General features: G+C 38.5%; 1 protein-coding gene across 5 annotated transcripts in view; it reads left to right on the top strand.

Moving 5' to 3' along the window:
- Window positions 1-20636, top strand: part of LOC118424027 (leucine-rich repeat flightless-interacting protein 2-like) — a 42392-nt gene that overhangs the window by 17506 nt on the left and 4250 nt on the right. Inside the window, exons 3-26 of one of the 5 annotated variants that reach the window (XM_035832450.1) lie at window positions 2318-2395; window positions 2823-2870; window positions 3098-3127; window positions 3524-3559; window positions 4481-4522; window positions 5205-5255; window positions 5608-5640; window positions 5934-5978; window positions 6431-6475; window positions 7092-7130; window positions 7591-7650; window positions 8270-8308; window positions 9074-9109; window positions 9698-9733; window positions 12122-12160; window positions 13001-13126; window positions 13827-13889; window positions 15153-15323; window positions 15696-15788; window positions 16662-16685; window positions 17365-17491; window positions 18227-18307; window positions 19515-19564; window positions 19962-20079. In XM_035832450.1, the coding sequence (XP_035688343.1) occupies window positions 2318-2395; window positions 2823-2870; window positions 3098-3127; window positions 3524-3559; window positions 4481-4522; window positions 5205-5255; window positions 5608-5640; window positions 5934-5978; window positions 6431-6475; window positions 7092-7130; window positions 7591-7650; window positions 8270-8308; window positions 9074-9109; window positions 9698-9733; window positions 12122-12160; window positions 13001-13126; window positions 13827-13889; window positions 15153-15323; window positions 15696-15788; window positions 16662-16685; window positions 17365-17491; window positions 18227-18307; window positions 19515-19564; window positions 19962-20079 (1510 nt within the window). The remainder of the gene's footprint in view (window positions 1-2317; window positions 2396-2822; window positions 2871-3097; window positions 3128-3523; window positions 3560-4480; window positions 4523-5204; window positions 5256-5607; window positions 5641-5933; window positions 5979-6430; window positions 6476-7091; window positions 7131-7590; window positions 7651-8269; window positions 8309-9073; window positions 9110-9697; window positions 9734-12121; window positions 12161-13000; window positions 13127-13826; window positions 13890-15152; window positions 15324-15695; window positions 15789-16661; window positions 16686-17364; window positions 17492-18226; window positions 18308-19514; window positions 19565-19961; window positions 20080-20636) is intronic. The other 4 variants (XM_035832452.1, XM_035832451.1, XM_035832453.1 and 1 more) reach the window with 4 other exon arrangements.

Below are 20636 nucleotides of genomic sequence, written 5' to 3'. Positions count from 1 at the left end.
CCCCTCCCCTGGGTGGTGGGATCAGTAGGTCTTCATGTCTCATGATGTACAGGTCAGGGGGGAGGGGGGGCAAGGTCGGGGGAGGGGGGCAAGGTCAAGTTTGGAACTAATGTACAGAAACAGACCCCAACATCTTTAACACTTATTATGAGTAATGTCCCATAAATAGTGCAATGATGACCTTTTAATTTCAATGAATTTTACCTGAATTTACCTGAATCGTTGAGGTTAATGTTAACATTTCTAGAGCTGCAATATTAGTACTGTAAGTTATTTAAACTTTTGCAGTTTTATGTTCACAGTGACATTGCCACTGCCAGTTCATGACACATCAAAGATGCATTTTCAGTGTACAGTTATTACTGCCAAACTACAAAATTGTTTGACAGTAAATTTCAAACCGTAGCGAAAACTTATTTTCCAAGTAAACTACCACAAAAGTACTGCATTATTCTGGACATGAAGACAAATTCATTGTAACTAAGTAAGTGTAACAGTGGTGTTCAAGGACTGCTAAACCGAAGACGCCTAACGGCTTAAGCCTTTTGGCCGAACGGTTTGCACGTTCGATTTGTGATCCGGCTGCCCGGGTTCGGCGCGGGTTCGAATCCCGGGAGTCGGGGTGTTGTTTCTTTCTGTTCTTACTCGCCCCTCTGGTTGTTTCACTGGTTCCCACGCCGGCCCTGTGATTAACAGGCTAGTATGTGCCACACAGGGATGTCGATCTCGGAGATTCGAGGACGAATCTTGAAAAGAAAAGGGGGAGTAGTGTAACAGTGGTGTTCAAGGACTGCTAAACCGAAGACGCCTAACGGCTTAAGCCTTTTGGCCGAACGGTTTGCACGTTCGATTTGTGATCCGGCTGCCCGGGTTCGGCGCGGGTTCGAATCCCGGGAGTCGGGGTGTTGTTTCTTTCTGTTCTTACTCGCCCCTCTGGTTGTTTCATAATTATCAAAGAATGATAAAAACTGGCACCAAGAACCAATGATGTCTATGATAAGGTTCCTTTTATGACATGTTATGATAGTTGGTTTATATTTGTTGTTGATGCCACGCAACCGGGGAACAAGCCTACAATTGCATGTTGTAAACTTGTTATCAACCTTGTTTCTTTGAATATGAAACAACTGATAGATATGTTCAATACGAGGGAATAAAAGGTTGAATGGAATATCCGACGTTGTGTGAAGTGGACATGTTGAAGAGTTAATGTATGCCTCTTGACTGGCAGGTTGACCTCTATCTTTCAAGAAAACAGGAAATACTTCTGACCTGTCACCTGCAACATCCAACCTGCTTTCTGGCAAAAGAAGGAGAAAGAAACAGCAAGTTTGTACACAGTGAAGATACATAGGGCCTGTTTGTCGGCACTGTTTACAGCATTTGTCTTCTTGAACTCCTCTGAATCTAACATCTTGTACAATGAATGTAGCTGCAAGTTGATGGAATTTGGTGGTACATATGCTGCAATTCATCGATATTCAAGATGATTTCTTAGTTTTAAGTTGAAATTGGATTATGGTCCTTTTTCTAAAATATGTGTACATGTATAAGCCAGTTTGTGTACTGTAAATGTTTTTAAGTTCGCGGGGATTTAATTTCGCGGTAGCGGGAAAAAGGACTTTTCGCGGTGGATTTAAGTTCGCGGTAACACCATAGACTGCCATCTAATATCATCATAGAAAAATGTTCGCGGTGGTTTTAAATTCGCGGTGAAGTGGTCACCGCGAAAACCGCGAACATTAATCCACCGCGAACATTTCTGCATTTACAGTATTTCAAACCTGGCTGCCCCCTCTCCCATCTGGGTGTCCAGACCCAGTTTTGCTCTATCATCAGGCACTTTACCAGCAGGGGTTTGTTCTCAGTGTTGACCTGCTCTGTTTATTGTCCACTCTGGTTGCTAATCACCCAAGTGTTCTACATTTCAGGTATACGACCTGGTACAGAGATATGTGTGGAGGAGGCACGCTACATGTTGTATATTATAGCTGTTTGGATAAGCATAGTGATACATCATACACGCTTCACTTTCTTTTGCAAATTCATATTGATGATGCATCATTACATGTGCTGTGTTCTTTTGCTAATGATGTTACTCATCTATAGGTACATGGACATGTAGACATTGAGTAATTTCTTCCTGTTACTGCCATAAGACCTTACAAGACTGTACAATGCTGATTTTGTCGTTAGTATCGTCTGATACAAATGACAACTCATTTTACATCTTTTGTACATTCTTCATCTCATAACCCTGAACGGCTTTATTTCTAACTTTCCTCATCGCTGGTCTTACACACACCATCTCCAACAGAAATCTTTCTTTGACCGTGGTCCTGTGACTGGAAATGAGATCTTTACTAGAAGACCCACTTCTTCCGCTGCCTCTTCTGTGAGTTTCTGTGCTTGCTTGCTAAATCACTCCTTCCAAAACTTGTCAATCACTTTGCTTCTGACTAAGAGTGTGCCGTCTTCATTTGCAATGTCCAGCAAAAGCTTTTACTTTGCTAAACAACAAAGCAATAACATGATAAAGTCTTTCCATAAAGAATGGTTATAATGTCTTTACTCTCTTTTGAGTTCAAGAATAAAATTTTACAGTAAGCTATGTTATTTAATTTGATGACACTATAGTCTCTAAAAAGACCTACATAATAGAAATATATTTCTTTCTTGTTTAGTGACGTACTAAGCACTACAAATGAAGCTTTGTATCACTAGATTATTGTTATTGTTTTCGTTTGTTTCCCCTTTTTGTGTATTTCTTTTGTCTTATCTTTTTGTTTCTTTTCCTGTGTTTCCCTCTTGTAATATTGTAGACATGGGATTTTGTGAGCAGACCTCACTCCAGCAAATACAGCTCAGCGGTTTGTACTTCTCTTGCTTCTTGTGTGCTTCCCTTCCATTTCTGTATGATTTCATATTTTTCCTGAATTCATTTGTGTATCTTTTGTTGGAATCGCTCTACTTTGAGTTCTGGTCTGCTTCAAGCAACATGTATATGTCATACCAACACTTCACACTTCTTTCATACAAAGATACATGTACTCATTGGCATAAAGGAATATTGTGTTTATATTTGTGTTTTTCTCAGGGGTCAGATGTTTACTCCATGCGAAGCGGGGTCAGTAATATTGTCCATGCTCTTTAACCTTGCATCTTTTTGCCTCTTGCTTCTTTACTTTCTGTTTTTCTGCAAGTCCATTAAAACGAAGAAACTATACTTGCAAGTCATGTGCTTTGGCTTCAATAAAGGAATAGTTAATGTTTAAACAATTCAAAAAGATAAGTTCATATAGGATTATTTCAAAGTAATACCTTAAGCCATATGGTTGTCATTTAAGTATAAAAATCAAAGCTTCTTTATTTGTGATGGATAATATGGTAGTCCCAACATTGGATGGTGATTGAAGTGCGGCGCCTCCTATCTGATGCTGTGTGCATTGCATTTCTGCTCCTGACCTGCCATATCCTGATGATGTAACTTCCACGTTGCTCTTGCTTTCCTCCCACATAATAGAGATCATCTGCGCTATCCTCTCGACACAGTGTATCGGTTGGTATATACACAAAAGCAGACAGATGTAACATAAATTTGCAGTGGCGTGATGTGTTCAATCATGGTTTAAACTTAACTGAAACATTGCAATTGTGTCATTGAAAATAACAATATCTCATTGCATGAAACTAACTGAAACAACCGTGTCATCTTTATTTTGTTTTAACATGTCCAAAAGCAGTCTACTTTGAATCTGTGTCATTGTTACATGCATAAAAGTTCTTTTAATACTCAATTTACCTGGTAAAACATGAAGATTCAAATTAACAGTAGAAATTTACTAGGATGGTGTACTCAGTACATTGTAGGGTTCTAATGACACAGAATTCAAAGATAGACTGTCAAAAATAATAGATTTTAAGTGTGGAAAAATAAAGTCCAAATCATGATTTCATGACTTCATTAATTATATCTTGCAATCATCAGTCATTAATTACATATTGTCATTAATTGACGTACATTTGAGTCTAGCCTCACATGATTGTTAAAATGTTTCACCTGTCTTTAATATTTGTTAGAACATAAATTCTCATGTTTTAATCTGGAGCTTCATGGTTGGTGCTTAGTATGCTCTTGTGCACTTGTATACTTGCTTCCAGACCTAAATTTGCAACTTTGTCCTTTAACTTACACTTTGATTGTCTTGTCTTTAGATAAGTGATACCTCTGTTGACAGAGTTAGACATGTTTCTAAATATTAAACTACTAGAACTAGAACTAAAACTAAAATTTGTTTGTAAAAGCACCCATAGATTATTGTAGGCAACAGTTTGTGCATTTAGACGTATGTGTATGGAATTATTTTCAATGCAGAATGCACCATGTCATGTAGGGCATGTGTTGTCAATTTCTATAGATGTAGGAATGTGTTCTGGCTATCTCTGAATGGAATGGTTCCCCCGTATTTATTGTATACAGGCAGCCTCTGATTATGTCTACAACTCTACCCCAAGGAGGCAGGTGTGTAAAGAGTTTGCCCGTGTGATCACTTGAAGTTGACATAACTTCCAAATAAAACACAGTTGTTAAAAGTATGTTACATAATCAAATATAATAATTAATAACAAGGTTGCTTAATCATCAATGAAATATAAATGGTTCAGGAATTTACTATGAATATGAATTAAAAGTAGTTCTCATCATAAATCTAATCCCAAATCTACATCTAAATATCTAACAGTGAAGTTTTGAAGTATGGCTGTACATTGACTTTTGAAGTGTATAGCTATACATAACCATTATGTAACCAAGATGAACACATAACCCAACATAGGATAGGTACATGAATAGAGTACCTCACCACCAGAGGGTAGGTTAACATTGCATTGTACTTCAACAAACATCTGTTGTTAATCAATATACAGTCATCGGAGAACAAAATGCTAAGCAGATATCATTTTTACATTGGCAACGTTCATAAACTTATCGATTGGGATTTTCCAGCATTCTAAAGACTATTGTCAGTGAGAAAACTCAGACACAAACCTTGCATGATGGCCTAACAACAGATGTTTGTAGTACAATGGTGACAACTGAAAAGGGTTACGCTTAGTGTACTGCAGTGACATTCTGAAGTGGATGCGTAGCTTTACCTTTTTGTGTGTGTAATTAGTAAATGATGGGTTTGTCTCACCCTAAACAGAGCTCAGCTAGCCTGTATGAAGGTAGCAGTAGCAGGGGAGGTAGATACCGGGTTGGTATAAACAAGCACTATCATTTCTTTCTTTCTGTTGTGTCTTTTTTCTTCCTTCTCAATTTTCATGATTTCTTAGAATTGCTTTCTGATCAAAAAGCTACAGTGAGTATTCTGATCCAAAAGCTACAGTGAGTATTAGGTATTCCATTACTGTAATATGTACCTGAATTTCAACTGTTATGATATCCTTTTATCTGTCCTGTTTCCCTTTGTCCCTCTTTGTTTCTTTCCTGATTTTTGTATACTTCTGAGTGTTTGCAGCTTTTTGGTGAAAATTATGTACAATTGTTTCTTTTCCTTATACTTATAGAATGTGTCTCAATTCTTTTCTTCTTTCTCTCTACTGTAGGACTCTGCATATTCCTCTGCCAGAGATAATGATGTAGGTTTTGCATGAATATTAATTTATGATAGTGAAAAAAAAAAACTTGCTGATATAGGATTCATTGAATTACGGTCTCTGTAGACATAGACATATGGAACAATACAAAGTTATTGTCTGTATTCGAGATGTAGATTCTGATTTTATTTCTTCATTAACAGTGCAGTGTTGTTTCATGTTAGTCAAACCTTTTTACCTGCATTTTTGGCAATGCCACTGGGGTGTTGCCATATCTAACCTTCACTCTGCGATGTCTTCACCCTGCTCTGTCTCCACTTGCTGTGGTGTTGTAGGATTGGGATGTGCGCTCTGAGGTGTCATGGCGAGGGGGACAGGGGGTCGGTACTCACTGCTTCCTTTTCTAACAACTAGGATCTGTACAACTTGTAAAACTTCTATGATAAAACTGACTTGAAAATGCCTGGCCAACTATATCTACTGTACAAAAGGAATTAAGTAAAGGGATACATTGTGATATATGGAAAGTGTGACAAACTATATGTTAATTTGCCTTTTGCTCCAAAATTTTATTAAGTTGTACAAACCCTAAACAAATCTTTCATTTCCTTATTGCTTGCATGCTATACACTCATATTAACCTGCATTGATTGTACCTCTTTGTAGACAACTTCATTCTTTCATTGCTATTCCATTGCTTTTTCCATGTCTCCCCACATTGTAACTTCAACGTCATTCTTGGCCTTACTGTTGAGTTGGTTATGTCATCATGTAGTAGTGATATTAAGACATGTAGTAGTGACATTAAGACTCTATCCATTCTTCACTTTAGTACCTTAAGGTGTACAAGGAACCGGCACCCAGAACAACCAGTGCCGTGAGTCCCACAGAACGTGCAGTGCCGTATACTAACAGTAACACATGCATGACTGTATGTCTTGCATTTGATTCTTGGTATCATCAGTAACATGTAATTCTACATCAAAATGGCTTGGAGAAAAGTCCCTTCCAATGAGAGGATCCCAAGTCTTGCACGTATATTATATAAGTGTACATGCAATATCAAGATATGAAGAAATTTTGATAAAATGGACCATATTCCTTGGGTCAGAGGATGGATTTTAATGGGCATGATGTACTAATAGTGGTCATATTTTTTTATCATTCATGATGTACTAACAGCAAGTGTACCACTTGTACCCAGGGCTTGAATTACGATATAAGGTGTGCACACAGATATTTGTACTGGTGGCAATAGCCAACAGTGGATTAACATACTTGCACAGTTGCGCATGCTTGTACCTATGAAATATGGTACATGTATGACTTGTATGACAGCATTAATTTTGCCGAATCTTTTGCACTTCTAACAGATTTCAGGACAATGGATGATCACAGGTGTTCTGTTATGTGCATGATCACAGGAATTTTGCACATTAACCATTAACCCATCCTATGTTATAGAAAATTCCTAATCGGACTCTTTTTTTCAGGCATCTGATATCTTTTCATGGAAGGGAGCCCGGAACAGGGTATGCCATACATAGCTTATTGGATGATGGCAATGAAAAACAGTGCATTGATGAAAACTCTAACATTGTGTTCTATTCTGCAAGCATGCTGAGTGCCAGTGTCTTCAGATTTGTGTAATAGTTTTCATGGTGGACAGATCTGGTCCAAATTTGAGTGGGAAAACTGCTCTCTGTTATACAGTGCTATATGTATATATGCTCTTGTATTTATGATTTAATATAAATGATTAAGGATGAACTGTATATTGTAATGTAGGAGTTGACACCTTTACGTCTGGTTATTAAATAGCTCGCCCCCGTGACCTATTGTTGCTTTCCAACAGTGATCCACGATATGAGCTACAGAGTGCAGCATGTTTTCTTTAGGCCTATGTTTATCATGACAGATATGAGATATGTGTGTGGATTTTGCAGGCTTTATGACGTAATTTTGACGATGTTCCAATCCGTACCTTTCCAGCCCTGGGATGCATACTCCTCTGCCTCACAGATCCCCCCAGTGCAGCGCTGGGGCAGCGCGGTTCGTATTCTAGCCGTGACGTTTTGTCGCTAGATTTACCGACTGTGTCTTAAGTCCACACGTGTAGAGCATGAGTAGCTAAAACATGTTCTATACTCTAGCAGCATGGCCCAGTGAGGGTAGTGTAGTTGGTTGTCCTTGTATACATGTCCTGTGTAGTCTGTAAGCACCACCCTCCCTGTCTCTAACTGTATCGTGTTATAGTCACTGTAGTGCACATTTTGTTAGAAAGCATGCTCACCCAGTAAGATGGTATGAACACACTGGTTAAGTCACTATCTCCTCAGTGCAGCAGCGAACAGATCTATAAAGGCATTTGAGCAGTGTCTTTGTAGCACTAGTAACAAATATTAGATTGATTAGGAGATAGTTCACTGTCCTGTCATCTCTTGCACTGTCCTGTCTGCATGTTCTCTTGGTTAGTATGTATTGTAGTATTTTACCAGCTGTAACATCTACAACAAGTATCAGGGGTGACTGCTATATTGGACACAGAGTGTCTCGAAAACTAGAGAATCCCAGTATGACTATGTGAGCATGTCGAGTATGAAGACTGACTTGAACATGTCCCGGCCCAACCCAAGCGTTTGCTGACTGCCTCACTATGTTCCAAACACAGGAAGATCTGTCGTCCCGTCGGAGTGACCGCAGTAGTTCGGTTGGTACCTACGTGTCCCTCTGCGTTGTTTCGTCCTTTGTGTGATTTTCTGGCCTCCTGTTTTGCGTGATTTTTCTCTCTGCCCGTTCCCAAGATGTCCTGATTGTCTAGTAGAAGTCTGTAGTGACGTCTTGTTTGTTTTAACAGTCCTGTCTGAATTTTTGTCAAACTGTTTTATTTTCAGTCTTGAGTTTGTTTTGATACTTGTTGAAGTTGTGGTTGTCTGTACTGTCTGATTAATTTTTTTCCAGCTTTGAATATGTTTTTCAACTTCTGAACTGTTACAAATTGTACTTGAAGTATGTTACTATAAAATTTGTAAGTTAAACCAGGAGTCTGCAAGTACTGATATTATACATTAGTTGTTTTATCATGTTTTATTTCATCATGCATTTTGTGTAATGGCCATTTCCCCTCCCCAATAGCGTCCCTCGCACATTTGCAATTGTAATCACCCACCATTTTCAGTGTCAGATCACTGCTATTTTTTTCTTATCTACCAAAACATGTGTAATACTGTACCCAATTATGCAATTCAGTATTTTCTCTGTGCTTCTGATTCGGTGTACACAGCTCTTCTGCTCAGTCAGCTTAAAGACATTGATACAATGAAGTTTATCAATCACAAACTACACTCTAAAGCTATGAACGAAGATGGAAAGATTTTGCACAGTTTTGCCCCTGCCAATAATGTATGCGCATGTTTAAGTTTTGTTTGTTGCTATGGTGATGCTGGTGACATGTACCTGTACGTGTTCCCGTCAGGACTCGTCTCGGAGAAGCAGTTATGGTTCCCTGTCTGTAAGTGTTTGCATCATGTACATGTAAGCTGTGTCATCTCCTCTCTCTCATCTGTCTCCCTGCTTCTGTATACATGTGTATTATAGATACATCTGGATCAGCAGGTTATATTCTGTGGTAACTTATAGTCGAAGGTCCTACATGTCTTGGACCAAGATGAAAACAGAAAATACAGTTAGTTTATATTGTCCTCGTCAAGCATGCAAATGTGCTAACACCTCCATACCTTTCCTTGTTACCTCTCATCTCGTGATATATACTCAGAATTTGCAGACTTCTGTGAATTTTGTAACTATGATCTATAACTGTCCCAAAAATTGATCTGAAAGCTATAAATCTATATGTGTATGTCACAGTGGGACTGAAGCATTTTGTATCTTTGGATAAAGGGTCTTATGTAGTCTTTTATATCCTTTGGTACTCATTATTGTAGCTTTACGCAATACAGTGTTACATGTATTTGGTTAGGACAATGCACATTGTATACATTTTCAACATATACTACATACTAACAGGGTGCCACTGTTAGGAAATGTTTCCATTCCAAGACATTGTACTGATCCCATGCCATATTGCCACCCATTTCAGGGCTCTGAGATTTACATAGGAGCCATCAGTGAAGATGTAAGTGCCACCACGGACACACCTGTCTCACTCACCGCATGTTTGTGTTTAGTTCCACAGACTAAAGTGTAGCGGCCGGCAACCACTTAGCTTTAGAGAGCATGGCTAGATACATGTAGTTTATACTGTACTAACTTTGTCTGTAGGGACTGATTGTTATTAGTTGAGAAGGATGGATGTGAAAACAACATTTACACCTGTTTCTGATACCTGGCTTTATCTAACTTTCTTTCTGTTTCATTGTCTGAAATGCCAGCAAAATTTTATTCGCTTTATACACTTTTAAATTATTCATTGTGGATCATGGAAGTCTCTCCTGAAAAACAAGTACTAGTACTTGAAATAAACAATTATTTTGAATTGATGCCTTCTATCAGGAGGCATCCCATCCCTCTTATTTAATGGACAGTCCCTAAGTTAATTCTTGTTTATGTCAAACTGTTTTGTTGTGAGGATTTGTCTTACTAATCTCTAACTGGCATGTATAATGAACATGATTCTAAGATGGGAATTTTGGTACAAACATTCCCAACCGGTATTACCACCTTCCTGTTACAGTGAAATGGCAACGACTGACCCAAAATCAACAGCAAATCACAACATTCAGTTCTTATTGTCACAGTGTTAGCTTTTAGTGTTTTCTTACCCTATAGAATAAATTCTGAGCGGACAGTTAACCCAGTTAAGTGGTTCATAAATTCTAGTTAGTGATAGTAAGGGTCACCTAAAACTTGGCCTTTCAACTTTAACCTTTACAAAAATGGCTGCTGCCTTCCTTGCTGCTCTGTGGGTAAGCTTGTACTCATGTTTTTTTTCACGGAACTTCGGAAGACTGTCAGGGCTTGTAAACAATTAGCTTACTGGATTAACAGTGTCTAGGATTGCTTCCTACTAATCTCAGTAGTATTTTTTTAAAATTGTTGGTTTATACAGTGTTAGAGATGAGGATGTTACATGTTGCTCAGCCATGTTTGTCAAACTGTCAGTCCGCTCGATTTCTGAATCTACCACATAACCCCAGTGTTAATGTATGTCTAACTCATAGGAGTAACTTAGAGATAGGAGAACAGCTTTCTCTTTTGGCGCGTGTTGTCATTTAATGATGCATCCCTGCTTTGGATATGGTTGAAAAATGTTAGAAGTTTTAAACATCGGAAGACTACCCTACTTACAAGTGGAAGACTGATTATGTAATACATTTAAAAGGGATTTACTACATGTTTGCTAGTCTTTTCTCCAAGTTGTCAGAGGCCAAGTTTATCTGCAAGGGAAGTCTTGACTTTCCATTCATTTTTCCCTTGCATTCCTCTCCACAAGCCACTTATTCTGTGGTAGTGTTTACTTTGTTAGCCTACACTAACACTGCTGCCATGCCTGGCTGCCATAGGGCAGGGTTTTCCCTCCCCTCCTGTCACTACTCACTGCAATACTGGGGCTAACAGGAACCAGATGAGCCCCACTGCCAGTCAAAACCTGCCCCAAGCAGACAAATGATATGTTTTGTCTGCCTGGAGAGGAATTTGCAAGGTCAAGATTGTGACTCCATTTTCAGCTGAAACAAACCATGATTAGACAGTTTTCTCAGACCGGCATTTCCCTGTACTGTTACACTGAATGCCAGGTTATGGCAAGAAAAAGGAAGAGTGTACACAGTTAGGAGGAGGTTGCTTTCACAGTTAGTGTACTTAACGATCACTTAGTACGTCTACTTGTATTGTGAGCAGTGTGTACTTAGCGAGCATCATGTACTAACGCATGAGTTTGCATGTTTTACAGATACATGTATGCAACAGTCTAGATACTTCAGACATAGTACAGCCATGTTACATTATCTAACATTACATGTTGCCTGTCAGTTTTTTCCAGCTAGGTATAGCGTCGTCTGTTGTAGAATTATGTGGATGATATGATGTTACTCTGCATTGAATTTTCTGGATATGCTGTCTAACCTGTAGTATGAATATGTGCCTACTAACATACAGATGCGTACATGTATACCATGTTTCTCGCCTTCAGTATCTCCATTTCCAGCATCTTTAAAACCTTTCACAGAAGAACGATGATTTCATATTTTTCATGTCATGATATATTTGTACATGGGACTACATTATGTTCTGGTACAAATATAGAGTTTGAATAAGAAAGTTGGCAAATGCAATGAATTGTATTTGTTGTGATGACTTCTTTAGTATTTGAACTAAATACTGCACAAAATGTTAAGAAAAATGTTTCTAACGTTACACATGATAAAGTGTACAAAATGACAATAACTCATGGTGAATCCATGCTACAGGTGTGAAAAAGTTGTTGTTCACACAAAAGGTTTGTACATACTGAAGAAATTAATTGACATGCAAAGACTGACTGTTTGTTTTTTGTCCATTGCAGGCAGAAGGAGATGAGATTGGCACAAATGACAAAGCAAGGGTGAGAACGTCTTTGTTGTAGTCATTAAACTGATTATGTAAACCCTATTCAGAACCTGACTCCCTGGGGGCCTGTAATTACATGGTGTGAAGTTAGGGGGCATGACTATGTAAACTGTGGAACAGGTGTTAATGAGGTGGTAATGAGATACTAAACAGATTTTTAGCTAGTGACAAAAAAAATTCTGAAAGGATCGTTCCAATTATGAAGGTACAAGAAAATATGAAAGATAACCTGAATGTCATTCATCATTTGAAAGTTTCAAAATTTTAAAGATCTTTTTACTATTATTCGAATAAAATAAACTTGTTCATGTTTCAACTGGTTTTATTCAGGTACATGGAGTTGTAAGTCCATCCTTAATACTAGTGTCAAGTGTACGAATGTGACATTTGGCAGTTAAAGTGTAGCATGACATTTGCATGTAGTCAGCTTGTTAAGATTACAACAACATAGACAGGGTGTAGGTTGTGTTTCTTTGTAAAAATAATCCAGTTATCAAAAGAACAGTACTCTCCCTTGTAAGGACAGCAGAGTGTTTAGACGTCTCCCTGGCCAAGTGTATTATCTTGGCACACAGACAACAGCCGCCTGAAAGTAACAAGTACAAGTTGCAATTGCCAATTATGTCAACTGTCTTTGAAGTTTAGTCTAATTGTCGTCTTACGTCTCTTGGGTCTTCATTAGCAACTATAGGTTCTATATTGAGAGTGAAGTGAGAAGCATATGTGTATGTATGCACGTTATGCACCTGTAGGATCATTTCCCTCAGCATCTATACTTAGTTGGCAGTTACATGATTGACATCTAACCGCGTATTTTCTCGCCATGTTGTTGCAGAGAGGAGCAGGGGGTTCAGTATTATCGTTCGCTAGTTTGTCGGCGCTCGGCGGATCTTCGTCCAGAAGAGGCAGCGATGATGATGCTGGGTCTTCCTCCTCCGAAGCCTCCATTCGGGAACTCAAGGTACGTTAGAGAGAAGCCTGACTAACAATGTATGACAAAATTGGATCCTTGTGATGCCTTTCAGCAGTCTGATAGAAGTATCTCATTCCCAGTCACAGAACTCTGTGGTATATAATTCCACTGGAAAAGGTAGGGTTTGTGACTGGCAATAGTCATTGTTACCAAGGCAAGCAGATATCTCACTGTCAGGGCAGACAATGTATGGTCTGTTCCACACAAGGCAAAATGGGGACTTTGTAAAAGATTAAGGACAAAGAATAGTGTATATGAAAACATGACAGTCAAATAAAGTGGGACATTGAAGTGAAATTGGGATACCGTAACAAGGAAATATTGAGCAGGACAAGTTCAAAGAACATCAGGAAAGGTACAATACAAAGCAAGGGAACACCAGATGTCCTTACAAACCACATGGCATTGGTGTGACTTTCTCTGGTGGTGGAGTTTGGGTTTAAAGCTTTCAACTTTTGTTTGTAGCTAGTGGTCTTTGCTTTCACATTGTCCTATCATTTAATACTCATGTTTAGTGTTTTAATACAATGTTCTCTTTCATTTTAAGAAGTTGTTTATGAGGTTGAGGTTGCTGCTTTCACTTTGCATATATTAATTGTTTGCTAACTGATTTCTTGCATACTTTCTCTTGCTTTTTCTCCTTTAATAACTTCTCGCGGTGTTTCGCTGCACACTGCGTACCTTCCAGGCCTTACAAGATGCACTATTCGATGTAGAGCAGAAATACATGACAGACTTGAAAGTGTTGAAGGTAGGAGGTTCTGTCACAATCAGATGCAACAGTGATTATTTCCTTTCTGCTATTCTTGCATGCCTAAAACTGAATATCTTCATAGAACATAATTCTAGTATCATTCATATGGCTCTTTCCATGATAACAATGTGCTATGTCATTGCCAATGTCAGCAGTATTCCTTGTATACATGTAATTATATATGGTCTGGACTTCTGAATGTGGTGCAGGGTTGGACGAGTTTTCTGAAATTCACTTGTCCTATAGGGTAAACACATTAGGAATTAACTTGCCCGAACCAATTTTTCACTCGCCCAAAATTCAAATGTCGCTGTTAGTAGTACATTTGTATATGCATTTTCACTTCTAGCAATGGAATTCTCTGTTGACCATTGCTTGATGTTATGACTGTAAAAAGTAACGAGTATATCAAAATTGCACTCAATCAATGGAAAAATCTTACTTGCCAAATCAGGCAAGTGGGGTAGGGCATACACTTGTCGGAACAGCACTTTCACTTGCCCAATAGGGGTAGTGAACTTGTAGTACAAGATGTTCAGCATTTATGGAGAGGTTTATTCCCTATTAAGATTGTATATACAAACCCTAATCTTATAAAAAGATAGTAAAGGTCACATAAAACCCGATACCAGATGTAAAATTCCTGATCATAACATGGGATTTGCTGTAATACCTTTGACCAACACCCCCTGTTCTTACCAGCTCTTTACATGTATAGGAAAAATGTACATGTAGTGTTTATTATTGTCACAGCTGTTGTAACCTCCAGACAAATATACAGACCCTCCTGACACAGCTTGTCCCCATAATGTTCCTGAGAAAGGCACTAGTTCCCATAAATCTATCATCAGTGTTATTGATAGTTTTTCTTGCTCTGAAATACCAGGTCAGTTATTGGACATGCAACTCTACTTGACATTTCCTTAGTACAACAAAGTCATGGTCATCTTGAGATGAATAGCTGTTAACACCGAAGCTGTCCTAATGCCCTTTAAGACCTGTGACTGTTTATTTTGACTGTGAAAAAGTAAAAGATTGACCCCAGGGTTCTGTTGTTTATCATTAATCACAAGTTGACAACACATTGACCTTAGGAACAAACCATTAAGGAGAGGGCAGGGGTGATAAGAAAGAAAAAAAACAACCAAGAAAGATGTGTTTCAGATAGATGAAAACGTAGTACTGTAAACGACTTGAACTCGAAGGTATGATAATGAGTGAAGTGTATTTTCTGAAGTTATTGCTCCTTCTTGTCTTCAGGATGCATTAAGTGAATCAGAAGAAAAGTACAAGAAAGCGATGGTGTCCAACGCGCAGCTAGACAATGAGAAAACCACACTACAGTACCAGGTGGACATCCTTAAGGACAAGTTAGAAATCCAGGAAGAATCTATGAACGAACTACAGAGGGAGTACAAAGAGAAATGCAGGGTAGGTTTTCTCCTGGATTTTTTCAGTTGATGTAGAGTAAGGAACTTACTGATTAGAAGTGCTAATGCATAGTAAATCTGTATTGATATATAGGCATATTAACATCTTTTGCTAAATGTCTATAGTAACTTAGCGTGTGCCACTAGCACATTAAGTTAGAACATAAAACGTACGAATTGTAGTATGTTGATGACTGTTAGACATTTCAGGTAGGATACAGTCATTGAAGAAAGACCGTGGATGCTACTTAAAACACCTATCTGTACCAAAATCAATCCAATTACTGAAGTAACTTGTGTATTGTAGTACTGTATTCAGTAGTCTTTTGGTTGCTTAGAGTGTACCAAATGTCCTCTTCTTTTTTTGCTGCAGGAGTTAGAAAGACAAAAGCATGCCTATGGCATCTTAGAACACAATGTTGCAGAGCTGAAGGAAGCACTAAGGCAACGTGACGAGCTTATAGAGGTGAGTGGAGCTTTGGAATATTCCCACAAAGTATGAACTATAATTGTTAAAGTAAAGGATTTCTTTCCATGTACATTCACTATTCCTGACTGCTGATGTGAAACTTGTAAAATGATTTGATACTGTCCACAGGGCTCGAAATACCCACTTGCCCACTTGAAAATGCAACCACATTTTGCTTTGCGCAACTTAATTTTAAACCCAGGTTGCACACTGAGCAACCTGAAATTTTGCTGTTGGAACACTGCTTTTTCCCCACCTACATGCATAAGCTTTTGTATTTATTTTTTGATAACATAAAACATTTTACATAGTTACATATAACTGGAGGAAAAGAATGGATAAGTAGCTGATTTGAAGAAAGTAACAACTTGAAAGTGGGGCAAGCTGAAATGTTGATGGCGCAACCTGGCTTTTGACTCATGTTGCCACTTGCACAACCTGGCCGAAAACAGTATTTCGGGCCCTGCTGTCCAAGTCTTATTCCTGAAATGTTAATGTATACTAATGTTAATGGAATGCTCATTTGTCATTGTGTTTGTAGATATGTGTATATCTGTGTCTGTCTGTCTATATTTGTACTTCTATAACTCCTGAACATTACATTATTATGTTGACCATCTGTCTTTGTCATAGTGTCATAGTCTGTATAGACTGACTGACAGAGAGAGAGTATATCTGTGTCTGTCTGTCTATAACTCCTGAACATTACATTATTCTGTTGACCATCTGACTTTGTTACCTGTGCTGTTATTTATCAAGCTCAAGTTTAATTTGCTTGTTGAGTGTCATGATTGAACACAATTGTCCATGTAGAGTTTTATCATAGTCTGTAGATTGAATGTTTGTTTGATTTTCTCCCCTGCCGTTCAGGAACATGGACTGAGGCCACTCCTGGTGGGTACAGAAGTCTACAGTAGTATGGGAAAGGCACTCCTCTCTCTCTGGTGTATAATGGACACTCTCTCTTCTCTCTCATTTCTCTCCTCTAGCTTTGTGGACGTGGATTACTGTTTCCTTGTAATCGTTGTCTCAATTGTTGTCTTGTTTGTAAAAAGCTGGCTAAAAGCTGTTAGGAGAAATATCTTATGGATGTGAGACAAATCCAACGTAAATTTGTTGGGTTGGAAAATGCCCCCCCCCCCTTCCTCACCAAGAACTTCTGAGAGCAGCTTTAAGCCAGCAAATTTGGAACAATAGTGCAAAGTTATGGGAAGAAGAGGACTGAATTTTGATATATATTGACTTGCCAAGAACATCTGAAGCATAATATGATAGCACAAAGGGGCTCTTCAGTATCTACACTTTAAACCTTTTTAAATCTTTGTGTGGAAATGTTCATTCTTCATCCCATGATAAGAAACACTAATGTCTTTAAGGTTGACAAGCCTCCTTTCTCTACCTGTTCCTCGCTCCAGACGTCTCTGCCGAGCACTTCTCCTGTTGTGGTCTCCTCCTGTGGTGATGGCTGGAACAGAGTGCATGCTGGGAAGGTCTTCCTCCTGCTACTCACAGCTGATTGGTTGAAGCAGAGCTCTGACAGTTACTGATAATTTTTGCTTCTCTTCATCCCCAGGAACAAGGTTTGGTTCTAGTCGGGACGGCCAATGGAGAGGCGGAAACGGGGGAGAAGAAGACGAAGGTTGCCTTGGTAACGCCGGAGGCTGCACAGATGTTGGAACAGGCAGGCGAGGGAACATTAGGTGAGGAAGGGAGATACCAAAGTGTTAGCTTGCAAGTGGTTGTGTAGTGGATAGTGCCAACGTAGATGTTCTTGCCAAATTTTACTTCTCTGTGAGTTACAGTTGTTTTATGTTGCATACAAACGATCGCGATGATGTCATGGTGATGCAGTGGTAGGCAAAAAGCAGGTGTTTGGCAAAAGATTGATTTACATATAAACCAGTAGTTTGATCTGCTAATTTAGATATCAATTCTTAATCCAATCTACTGACGTCCTGGTAGGCACCAGCCGTCGAATACTCCGGGTGTAAACAACAACAGCGATCACTCGTATTGTCAAGTATTTCTCTTGAATCTTCAACATACTGGTGCCCCTTGAACATATTGATACATCTATAGACTTTAGAAGGGTTTTGTTACTGTTCAGTACATTAGACACAATTTGGCCATGGCCCTCATTTGTGCTTACTTCTAGAAAGTTCATTTACTCCCTCTTTCATCTGATGTTAGAACTGCAGGATGACTTATCTCCTTGTCCAAGGATGTTACTATGGGCTGTTGACTTTGAAATGGGGTTAACTTGTGTGACATCATACTTTACCTCCCCAGTGTACTGTTTCTTTCCTTGTTCCTCTTGTTTTTTCCCATCATTCTCCACCACACAGTGTCCCGGTACAGACATGTACCCACACTGTGGTTCTTCTGTCGTTTCTCACCTACTTACGCTACATTTACGTCCTGTATGGGACGTTTAGACGTAAAAACACTGCAGGCAAAGAAGCAAGGCTCCGACCAACCGCAGCCCAACACTGAATACGCCATGGCAATGTTCTACGGTAAATCTCGCGCCTGTGTGTCCGTGGGATCAAGCTTTTTTTTCAGTAACAACACGAGCAAGGATGTCTGCCACGTTCTATCTAACGTCATGAGCACAGAGGACCCATACATAGACTATCACTATCACAACTCTTTCCTAACATTTCCTCACTACTCTTTGTCTGTCATTGCTCTGTAGTCTTGGCTGATAAGGCCACCAACGTGTGTGCATCCTAGATAAACAAATTTGCAGAATCTTAAAAGATTGATCTTTATTCAAAATTTATGTTAACGTTGTTGTGAAGCAACTGGAAAGAGACAGTATGACTCGAAATATCCAAGGACCCACAAGAAAAATTTGGTATCGTGGTTGAACACATTATTTTGAACCTCCTAAGTAAGCCCTTGGGCCTAATGATCGTGTGTTAGGAGTCTTAGCCTGAATTTTGTACCTGAAATGACCAGGAAACATTGAAAACATTTTACCAGAGACTAGGATGCACCATCATTTTCACAGATAACATGTGTGAAGTTGTGTCTCTAAACACAGTTAAACAGTGGAAATATGTGTTTTGAGCAATAATGTTGTAACACATGTCCAGATTGATGAAGGCAAAGAAGATAGGTCTGATTTCTCCATGAAGTGAAGATTTGGATTGTGTAAAGCCTTATGTGTTTTGAGCATGTTGTGTCTTTTGATTAAAACAAAGATTTTCACTCATGATAAGTATGGCACATAATTGTTTGGAGTGTTTGACAATGATCATCTTTGTTTAAAGTTCCAAATTTTTTAAACAACACAACACTATTGAATTTCACTTAAGTTTGAATACAAACTTAACTTTTCCAAAAAGAATTTTCTATGGCAAAATGATATATTTCAGTGTAAGTCTTTATGTCCAAGAAGGAACGTTATATACAAATTCTCAAATTTTTCCAACAATGTCTGCATGTGTATGTGACAGGCTAAGCATGCATAAGATATAGATAGAAGGAAAAGCACAAAAACTGTATTTAAATGGTTTAGTATATTATAATATTTCACCTATATTCCCTTGAGGTAGATAGGCAATAGTTAAAAGTGAATGTGAATATTTCTTATTAACTATACATCTATATGTACTCTTCTGAATATTGTTTGCCAATTTCATCCTTTGCTAACTTCTTAGTTATGTTATAATCATTTTATGATATGAGATCACTAATGAAGTTATTATCCTTTTGCAGATGAAAGACTTAAGAGAATGGCAGAAGAAAAAGAAGACCTTGTAGATCAAGTAAGTCTAGTTTTCTGAAAGATACTAGCAAGTTTTAGACAAAAGATGTACTGTAATTCCTGATTTTTTCAATGTACTTTCAAGTTCACGGTTTTCACGGTGACGACTGTAACGTGAACTTATCATTACTGATAACAAATAAATCAATTCCTTTTCCTTAAACGCACATGGTGCCACCGTGAACATTTCATTCTGAGTTAGATTTTCTTAGACCGTGAAAGTTTGGTACAGAGAAGACAAAGTGAATAGTATGTGGTACTTTTGAAGAGCAAACAATTTTATATACTTCAGATTCTACAACATATCTTTTTGTTAAAATATCTAATTTTACAGATTTACTTTTGTATGCCTTGTTGTCCCTGTCCTTGGTACTGAACTTCTTGTCATTTGACCACAGATTAGAAGATTGAAACTAGAGTTAGAGGAAGAAAAAGAGCGGACGAAGGCCTTACAGAGCAAAGCCAACAGGACAGCCGAGGCCAACGGACCCGACATGGAACTGTTGGACATTCAGAGTAAGTCTTTTGTCTGTTCTGTAGTGATCATGTTAGTGATATTGTCTAGTATTACCATGCTCTGAATGTCTATGTCAATGTTTTTTCATTGTCTCTCATCTAATTCACTGTTGCTCTTCTTGATCTTTTTTATAGTAGTGTAGAATTATTGAAGTCTTTGTTCTTTTCATTTATGGTTCCTATGCATTGTTTTTATGTGTTAACTCTTTGTTATCCATGGTATCGTCCTAGATAGAACTAACAATTTCTGAATGTGATCATGTTTTGTTTAGTTACTATGTTAGAGTAGTTTGTATTGTATAGTGTGCCTTTTGTGTGCATGCTGTCTTTACCAGTATGCAAATCACTTGCAGAATTTGCATGTGTTTGCATCTGTTCTGTGTCTGTTTGTCAGTCAAGTTTAAGATTTGGATGAGGGATAGGTTGGCCAAGGGTGACAAGGCCGTGTCCGATGAGATATTCAATTATCTCAGTAAGTATGCTGTAGCCAATCCCCTGCCTGCTTCCATGTTCATCCCTGTGAGCCAACCACAGATAGTCTTCTATAGGTGTTAGTC

The sequence above is a fragment of the Branchiostoma floridae genome, chromosome 10, assembly GCF_000003815.2.
Source record: "Branchiostoma floridae strain S238N-H82 chromosome 10, Bfl_VNyyK, whole genome shotgun sequence".
In the NCBI taxonomy this organism is placed as follows: domain Eukaryota; kingdom Metazoa; phylum Chordata; class Leptocardii; order Amphioxiformes; family Branchiostomatidae; genus Branchiostoma; species Branchiostoma floridae.
This window is presented reverse-complemented; position numbering and strand designations above follow the sequence as displayed.